Source organism: Stylophora pistillata, chromosome 11 (assembly GCF_964205215.1).
Source record: "Stylophora pistillata chromosome 11, jaStyPist1.2, whole genome shotgun sequence".
In the NCBI taxonomy this organism is placed as follows: domain Eukaryota; kingdom Metazoa; phylum Cnidaria; class Anthozoa; order Scleractinia; family Pocilloporidae; genus Stylophora; species Stylophora pistillata.
In genome coordinates this window covers 27,831,941-27,842,215 of record NC_142529.1, presented here as the reverse complement: position 1 = coordinate 27,842,215, position 10,275 = coordinate 27,831,941, and the positions used below count along the sequence as shown (strand labels likewise).

Genomic DNA, 10,275 nt, shown 5'->3' with positions numbered 1-10,275 from the left:
ATTCATACCATTTAGGGTATGAAAAAAGTAACTTTTTTAACACGGTACACAGTTTCCAAAGACATTTTAAATGCCAATTTTACAATCGAGCTCGAAAGACAAAAAAAAAAATGATAATAAACTAGTAAAAAAAAATTGTTCATTGAGTCAGCGATACGATTGGAAAACGCATCCCTTTATTTTCCATCTCTATCAATTAATTGTCATGTTTACCTCCATATTGGGAAATAACTGTCAGCATTACCCAGCGAGAATCATTTATCGCTGAAGGCAATCAAAGGAAGAAAAGTTCAGTAAATTTCCTTTTGCATGGAAGTTTACCTGATACGAAAGTATTTTCTTGGTCTTATATATTGTGTTCAAGACATTGGAACTGAGAAAACAAATTTGATCTAGGGTCTAGTTGGCTACCTTAGGCTTGTCATTATCAGGGATAATCACTATGAGTTCACTGGCAAAAGGAGGAGGATAAACAAAGAATGACAAAATAATTGTAGAAAATGGTTTGCTGGCGTAATATTTTGCTTTTGTGGCAATTTCGTCTAAGGTACTGGTCGGATAGGTAAAGATGACTGAAAAGCTGCAAAGCGCAATTAACTACACGGGTAAATTCGAATATTTTAATTAAATTCGCAGCTACGACCACAATTTGAATTAAAACATTTTGATCCATTCGTGAAACTCAATTTATTATAAAACCGCGAAAAATCGCTAGTTTAAGTTATCTGTCAAACTTGCCGAGGCTGATAATGATTAAAGTTTCAATTCCGAAAAAATAATATGAACATTTGATTAGCATCCTGTCCGTGGAGGTTAATAACAGATGTCTCCATATTTTAGTATTTTTTCTCAAATGAGGTACCTCGCATGTTCCGGGCATTATTTAACACAACAGAGAATTTTCTGACGCATGTTAAATGCTTAAACGCAGGTGAGGATTTTAATTGTGGACATTGTTTAGGAAGTAGGGTTTCAGTGATCGTTGGTAGGCGTGTGCTGTTTGGACCTCATTTCTCGTTGCAATCATAGATAACTTGCCAGAAAAAACGAATCGAACACAGAGCAATGTCCCCAACGAATTTCACAAGAGGTGGAACACTGACCAAAACATTTGGAGAACTGCGATGCTCCCTTTTATTGGTTAGTGGGCCTAAGAAAGAATCAGTTTTTTTCGCAGCAGTTCACATTCTCCTCTCCATCTCAGCATTTCTTGGCAATTCCCTTATCCTTGTTGCCCTTCACAAAGAATCTTCCCTTCATCCGCCGTCTAAACTCTTGTATCGTTGTCTGGCAACAACTGATCTGTTGGTTGGTCTTGTTACCCAGCCTCTCGTTGTTGCGACTTGGATTTCCGTGGTCCACGAACAATGGAATCTTTGTCGATACGCACATGACGCCGCCTCCCTCACAACCGCAGCATTATGTGGAGTGTCGTTGTTGACGATAACGGCCATAAGCGTGGACAGACTTCTCGCCCTGTTGTTGGGGCTGAGATACAGACAAATTGTAACTTTGAAGCGCACATACATCATCTTAGCTACCTTTTGGATTGTTTCTAGCGTCGCTGCTTTATGCTCCATATTAGATTACCGAATAACCATTTGGTTTGGCTATATAACTATACCATCTTGTCTTGTTATTTCATTCCTCTCGTATTTAAACATTTTTCGGGGTCTCAGTCATCATCAGGCTCAAGAACAAGATCATGGCCCACAACAGCCGAGCCAACCAAATGCACTGAACATGGCGCTATACAAAAAGGCAGTGTACAGTTCACTGTTGGTGCAGTTAGCACTAGTAGTTTGCTACGCACCATACTTAATCATAGTGGCAGTAGTAATCGGTGACGGTAAAACGTATTCATTAGACTCAGTAGGCATAATGGGAGTAGCAGGTGTCTTGCTTTACTTTAACTCGACGTTAAACCCGTTTATTTACTGCTGGAAGATAAGTGAAGTGAGACAAGTAGTGAAACAGACAATCAGAGTAGCGCTTTGCTGTCCATGGTTTTAGAGTTAGATCCCAGGTTTGTTAGGGTACACTCTAATGGACAGTTTTCATAGCTTTGTAAAAACGTCACGATCAGTACCACCCAGAGAGAACTCTCGTCAGATATGTTGTATGTTGGATATATAGGAAGAAATTAGAAACTTATCATTAAATTGGAAGTCTGTACATAGTGCATAATGCTTATGAATTTTAGAGATGTATAATATTGCTTGACTAATGCTAGCAATGTGTAAATTAACATATGGAATAAAATTGAAGTTACTGGTTCTTAGAGTTCTTTTCACCGGATTTTTCTTTTTTTTCCCCACACTGATGATATTCATTAATCCTCCTTACTCAGCTCTGCATGAATTTCTACATAAGAAGACTGAGCTTTTAATAAGTTGTAGAATAATAATACTATCACATTTGTCCATGTGTTTGACTCTTGATACTAATTCATTCCTAGCTTAAGGTGGCTGAACACAGTTTTTGATACCTTTGTTTCTTTCACCATTTTCTCTAAAAGCCTTGATCTCTCGGTCACCAAAATTGGCAGCAAGCAAGTTAACAACACAAACTTTGTTTTTTCGATCAAATTTATCCCAATTCGTTCATTTTACTTCTCGATCAATGGATTATCATGTTAACTTTAGCATTATAATAAAAACTTCATTATCAGAGGACAATTGCTAATATAATCGCTTGAGAGAATTACGACATGAAGAATTCAGTGACCTGCCTTATACGTCAAAGCTTGTTTGATGCCAAAATAATTTACTTGTCTTTTCGCGAACAAGACGTTGGAAGCGAAGAAATTGTATAACTACGATATAATAGGCAAACTTTGGCTTATCAATATCCAGGAAAATCACTAAGAATATTAATTTGTTGGCGAAAGGAGGAAAACAAATAAATAATGCAAACGAAAGCGGCAGAAAATTGTATGTTCGCGTCATTTTTTAGCTCTTCTTTTGTTTTGTTCTAGTTTTGTCGGAGACGAAACGGAGGTAAAAGAGCCACAAAATGTTACTAATTACACTGTTGAATTCGAATATGTTAAAGTAAATTTGCATGTGTCCTTGTTATTAGTTTTGCGTCGCTCTTTTGTCCACGAGTCGTGTTGCTCAAAGCCTCTAACTTATCATTCACGAGCGAAGTAACTCTTACTGAAGCCTCGATAATGGGCCCGTAGGCTAACTTAAGAGGGATTTTAGGTCGTACAGAGAAAACAGTAATTATGTTACAGGTGTTTTTATGTATTTGCTTCCTTTTCCAATTTTATACGGGGTGTACCTGACAAGTTAAAGCGACAATTTCTCTGACATTTTTCAAACGAATAAGCAATGATGGGGAAGTTATATGACTCAGTACGTAGGGAGCTCCTTTTTTTAGTCGTCGTCGTTGTGTAGCTGTTTAGATCGAATATTTCTCAAAAAAGGAAAAAAAAAAAAGAGGAATACAGAATAATGTCGATGGCAAATTTTACTGGGGTGGAACACAGACCAAGACATTTCAAGAACTGTATTGTTCCCCCTCTCTGGTTGGTGGGCTTCGACAAGAATTTTTTTAAATTCCTTCTTGACAGTCAACATTCTCCTCTCCATCACAGCATTTCTTGGCAATTCTCTTATTCTTGTTGCCCTTCACAAAGAATCTTCCCGTCATCCGCCGTCCAAACTCTTATATCGTTATCTAGCAACAACTGATCTGTTGGTTGGTCTTGTTAACAGCATATCAAAGAAAGTTCCCTTATTCATATTGTATTTTCAAACAGTATTAGAGCTGACGTGTTTTGTGCTTACCAAGGGATTTGACTGAAGTGCTAATTCGTATTTAAATTCAGCTTTGGTAATTGATTGATATAAACAGTTGAGAGCCGTCCACATATAATTGCTTAGTAGTTTAGCTGAGGTCGCTATTTGGAATAAAGAATTAAACAAATTTCGATTCCACGTTGGTTTAACATGAAGTTGAGAACTTTTTCCATTTTCAGCTTGCCGAGTCTGATAATTATTAGTGTCAACTTACCACACAAACGATATGGCACTTAATAAGATTCCTATCAACTTAAGTTGATCCAAGTAAAGAGGGTTTGTTTGTCGCACTGTGCAATGGGAGGAGAAATATTAAAAGATGTCTCTACAATTGCCCCTTATTGTTATTCCATACCTGGTGTAATTGACAAGTTCAATAGGCTAAATTTATATCTCATATCTAAGATAATCACTTACAATTTGTTGGCGAAAGGAGAAGAACAAATAGAAAATGTAAAAGAATGAAACGGCAGCAATTCTTTGTTCTTTTGTTTTCACGCAACGTGCGAAATTTCCAAGAAGGTATCGCGCTTCATACATTCCTCATACAACACACCTAGTCGGCATATTTCGAACAATATCGACGACAACCTTCCCAAACAAGTGAAAATGTGTCAAATGCAGACTTTCGTGTTCTCGATTTGACGCCACATTACCCGCTAGAGCCATTCCTCTTTAAACTCGGCCGTAGGGCAAGATGGCGGCCGATTTTCCGTATTTTGACTGGGCACAGAAAATTAAAGATTTGAGCAAATTAAAAAATTTTTGCACAGAAATACTCCAAAAAATACGCTTATTTCGTTAAGCGAAAAACAAATTTCTGAGTTTAGGTGCACTTTAAAGTACCGGTGGGTATATACACAAGCAACGAAACCACTCTGCATATTCAAAAGCATTACGGACATTTTTCTGATGACAAAACAAGCTCGAGACTAAAGGTGAACCAATACAACTCGATAAGAAGTACCTCGAAACACTCTCACAAACTACTCTTCGAAGTTTTATCCAATACTTTTATATTGCTAAAAGAAGATTAATTAAACATGTATGCTTATCTTTCTTCAAATATGCCTTGTCGTATTCTTGATCATTGGTAGCTAATTCTCTTTAAATTCTACCTTACTTTTAGTTTTCTTCGTTAAAAAAGGCTTTCTAGTTTACACAACAAGCCATTTTGTGTTAATGATTACCCGATTAGAAGCGAGAGTCTCAGAGGGCCTGATTGTCTGCCTCACTGCTTGTCTTACTTCACTGATCTTTCAGCAGTAAAGAAATGGATTTAACGTCGAGTTAATGTAAACGAAGAAAACTGCTACTTCCCTAATGACCACGCCCACCAACGACTACTGAAGCCCTACTTCCTTAGGAAAGTTCACGATTAGAATTCCCCACCAGCGTTTACGCAGTTAAAATGCGTCGGAAGTTCTTTTTTGTGTCAGAAAACGCCCTCAACCTGCGAGATACCTTAGTTACGAAATAAACTATAGGGTAGATATGGAGACATCTGTCATTAAAATTTCATTGGCTGGATGCTTATCGAGTGTTAATATCATTTTTTAGGAGTCAGTTGAAATTTGAATCATTGCGGCCTTAGCAAGCAAAATAAATTATTTAAGCTGGCGATTGCACTCAGTCTCGGAAAAGTTGAACTTTTTGACAATTTCCGAACTCATCAAACTATTTAAATTCAAATTTTCGTAACAGCTACGAACTTGTTTTAAAATATTTGAATTTACCTGATTATTTAATTTACGCTTTCGAGCTTTTCTCTCTCGGCTATGTTTCTGACTAGTACTTGAAACGAAATAGTTAACAAAAACATCGATTACGCCAGTAAACCATTTTCTGTTTCTACAATTTGTTTTTTCATTCTCTGGTTTTTCTCCTCCTTTCGCCGGCGAACTCACCAGTAGTGATTACCCCGGATAATGACAAGCCAAAGGTAGCCTAGTAGACCCTAGATCCGATTTGTTCTCAATCAGACGAGTAAAATACCTTCGTGTTAGGTAAACTTTCATGTAAAAGGAAAGTTATTGAATTTTCTTCCTGTGATTGTCTACAGTGATGAGCGATTCTCGTTTGGTAATTTTGACAGTTATTTTCCATTATTGCAATAAACACAACTATTTATTGATCGAGGTGGTAAATAAAAGCCCGGGATAGGTTGTCAAAATTTATTACTGACTTGAAGAACAATTTATTACTTACTACTTTTTACCATTATTATCATAATTTATAAACCTTTGGTTTTGGTAAGCTCCGACTTTAGCAACTCTTAGCCACCTTTCAAGCTCGACTGTAAAATTACTGCATGCTTCATATTATGCACTGAAGAACGAATCAGTTCAGAAGCGCGAACAAAAGATGGTGTATTGTATTCAAGGTCATCCCTTCTTGGATTGCGAAACGCAATTGAAAGATACCTCAACAACCCGCCATTTAACAGGATAATTTCTATTTCAAAAGGTACAGATTTCCAAGTGTAAAACAAGCTCTTCCGGAGTCAAATAAAGCGAAACAAGCGCGAGAACAAAGGAAACACAGTACACGAAACACAAACCTCCAATTCAAGTACCTGACCTCCAAAACTTGCAGTCGTCAAATCCAGTCTGGGGAGACAATCCTTGGGGTCTTGTACGGAATATCTGGCTTCATATAACCTTGTACTGGTGTCGTTGAGGACGCGAAGGTCTACTACAGTTGACGAAGCAAAGCTTCCAGTTCTTGTTAGACGACAACGGACGGGAATACGTGTCAATGACCCATGACGAGGCTACTAGCCGCTTCTTACGGGCTTTACTACAGAACAGAGCATAGTCAAGGCTTCTCTATTTGTTAAATTTAACGAGTGTTTTCATACAATAATTGTGTAATCACTTTCAGCTTTAAAAGTATTATATATGAGTCGAGGAAGACCTAACTCCATGGACAGCAAAGTGCTTGTCTGATTGTCTGCTTCACTGCTTGTCTTACTTCACTTATCTCATCGCAATAAAGGAATGGGTTTAAAGTCGAGTTAAAGTAAACTAAGTCACCTGCTGCTCCCCTTAATACTAATAAGTGTGATGAATATGTTTTACTGTCAGCGATTACAATTGCCGCTATAAAGGATGGTGCATAGCAAACTACCAATGCTATCTGCACCCACAGTGCACTGAACACTGCTTTTTTGGCTCGGCTGTTGTTCAACAAGATCTTGTAATTGAGCCTGGTGATAACTGAGACCCCGAAAAATCTTCATACACCAGGCGACTAAAATAGCAAGGCGAGATGGCATAACTATATGTCCATAAGAAATGAGTATAGGCAATCTGATGTGTAGCATAAAGCAGTAACATTAGACACAATCCAAAAGGTAGCTACAAGGATATATGTGCCTTTCAAAGTTACAATTTATCTGGCACCCGCCCTAACAGCAGGGCGACACGTCTGTCTACGCTTATGGCCGTTATCGTCATCAACGACACTCCACATAATGCACGGCTTGTGAGGAAGGTGGCGTCAAATGCGCATCGACAGAGATTCCATTGTTCGTGAACCAGAGGCACCCAAGCAGTAGCGTTGAGAGTGGGTGCCTCATGGATGAGATAGCAATAACAGGAAAAAATAGAGACAACAGTATTCAGTATTCAGTATATCAGTATTTTAACAGTGCGAAAGATACCCAACTCTTTTAAGATATTCGAATTGATTTACCTCTAAATAGCTTGATAAATTTGGATAAAGGCTGATAGTTTCTAAAGAAACTGTTAGGGGCTGCGCCAAGCCTGCATGTCTAGTATATGCTTTACTTAGCACTGATTTAAGATGTATCAAATACTGCTGTCATAATTTTACTATGGGATAAAAAAACCTCTCTCTTCTGAGGCGAAATGTCTCAAACAGTGTAGATAGTACGCGTAAATATGAATAATTTCTTCCTTTGTTTATATTTTGCTTCCGAAAATCAATTTCGAGCGAGCGATCGAGCATGAAAAGAGAAATAATAACTTACCGTTTTCTGAAAAGGAGATTTTAAATGAAATTCTACCCAACACTATCACATTTCTTGAAGTTGAGAGGCAGTATTTAGGCTAGAAAATATTCTTCAGCGTTTCGTGACTTCACAAACAGTTGTTTTGTTTTTTTTTCGTAATGTCTTTTTGTAATTGCATCTGAAGACAGATATTGTTACCTTGACAGCACCTGCTAGGTCACGATCACGTAAAGCTGACTTTGTTTAATTACACTTACCCAGAAACTTGAATATTCGACGTGAAACGTTATTAAGTCGGAAACTATTTGAACGCAGACTTCGTAAATGACAGCCCATTACCGGCTTTTTTTCTTTGCGCCTCACATCCGACCAAAATTGGAAACGGAGTCAATCACTCGACAGGTAGGAAATACCACATAACCAAATAAATGCTTTCGGCAATTCCACTTATTTTCCTTCAAAACTCAACCATGCCCTCCCATCAAGCTATTAAAATTTGTTAGGATTATCCCTCTAACAAATCATTCAGTCACGTGTATGAGGGCGTGATGGCACTTTTGTAATTATTTCCTCAATTTGACAGTACTTGGGATGAGGTAAAAGCTTGCTTGTTACATGTACACAAGCTTTCATGCATGCGGCAGGTACTTGTACCCTAACATTCTTCCTGTGCCGTAGAATCTTCACAAACATTCTGTTTTAATAACAAAATCAAGAAGCTAGAGTCGCTCTCGGCTATCGCCTCGCGCGACTCTTACACTTCTTACGTGCTTAGCAACCTCCCGCATGAATCATAACTTAATAGTGTACGCTGTGGTGTTTACCATTTGTTAAATATGTGCGCTTCAAAGCTACGATATGTTTGTATTTCAGCTCCAACAGCAAGGTAAGAGGTCTGTCCACGCTTAGCTTATGGCCGTCATAGTCAATAAATACACCAAACATACGCTTGTTATGAAAGTTGCCTCTGATGTGTATCGACAAAAAACCCATCGTTCACGAACCACAGACATCCCATACGTAGCAGCAAGAGACTGGCTAACAAGGTCAAACAACAGATCAGTCGCTGCCAGACAACGGTACAATATAACTCTATTGAAATGAAGAAAAAAAGGAGTATTTTTAGATGATAATGATGATGATGATGATGAACTTTATTCATGTGTCAATGTATTTAGCTGAAGCTAATTGGGGACACAACGTTGATGAATAACGTAATTAATGATAAGAAATAAGCTATAGATTATATAACGTAAGGGATACAAATTACGCACGCGGAGCAACGTAGATGAATAACCTAGTTAATTATAAGAAATAAGCTATAGATTATATCACGTAAGGTACAAATTACGCACGCGGAGCAATTGTTACCATTTATCAGTTCGGTAGGATCCTTACGTCTAATATGGAACTTAAACCTAGAGAGGCTACTAATTTCAGTGATTTTTTTTTTAGTTTGTTCCATAGAAATGGTCCAAGATATCTAAGAGAGTGTTTACCATACAATACAGAATTAAACCTAGGCATATAAACATTTTGATTTCTTAAATTATATTTACAAGACTTAGGACTATAAATGTCACAAATGAAATCAGGAACTAGCCTATATTTAACCTTATACATAAGTATAACTATATCTTGCAATCTCCTATTAAGAAGGGTAGGTAGTTTAGCACGATCTAATAAGCTCATTTACGTTTCTGAATGTGAATTATAAACTATCCTCAGTGCTCGCTCTTGAATTCTTTCAACTTTCCTTGCATCCGACGCCCTACAGAAATGCCATATGAGATATGGCATAATAGCAGTTTTATATAGTAATAGTTTAGTCTCCGTAGTAACCAAGTTTCTCAACCTGGCGAGAACGCCCACCTTTTGACTGGCCTTCTTGCATAATTCGCTAATATGTTTGCTAAAAATTAGATTCTCGTCGAAGTTCACGCCCTCGTGTAATGCCTAACTGCGTGCCTGCGGTATTCTGAACCGAAGATCTACATGTCATTATGCGCACTTCATTATTTTGCGATTGAGTGATTGTAATGTGATCGTTATTTCGATTTATTTTTTCTTTTATGCGTTATCTTGAAACGCTACACTCGGATTAAAGGTGAAAGCTACAAGAACCTTTTCATCATAATGGTCTCCTGTAGCGACGGCATTCTGATCCCGGTCGAAACCCGATCAAAATAAGAGAATAAATTTGATTTTCTCCGGCTGTAATTTAAGTAAATTTGTCTTTGGCTAGAGATTGTTACTTTAAAGACAACTCTATGAGAAACAGTGATAATCATGGTTAAGTTTGATTTTTAAAAAAAGTAAATTGATTTAAGGATTACTACATGATAAAAATGTTGATCTCGCTTACCGGCTGACTTGTAAACCGGCTCTTACAGCAAACTGCCTACTTTTTGAAGCTGAAGTCTCTCCTAAATCTTTATTTGACTAACGCTGTTTTTAAAAAGAAAAGAAAAAAATCCCATCTCCTATCTACCT

At 37.6% G+C, this 10,275-nt stretch overlaps 1 protein-coding gene across 1 annotated transcript; it reads left to right on the top strand.

Moving 5' to 3' along the window:
- The first annotated feature begins 781 nt into the window (after positions 1-781).
- LOC148720967 (melanocyte-stimulating hormone receptor-like) lies at positions 782-2,281 on the top strand. The gene has a single exon (XM_088739489.1). It carries the CDS (start codon positions 1,066-1,068, stop codon positions 2,011-2,013), a length of 948 nt encoding a protein of 315 aa, XP_088595615.1. The 5' UTR covers positions 782-1,065; the 3' UTR covers positions 2,014-2,281.
- Positions 2,282-10,275: the final 7,994 nt, after the last annotated feature.

What these genes read in the sequence shown, in the direction of transcription:
- LOC148720967 (XM_088739489.1), top strand. Translation starts at nt 1,066, where the DNA reads ATGTCCCCAACGAATTTCACAAGAGGTGGAACACTGACCAAAACATTT.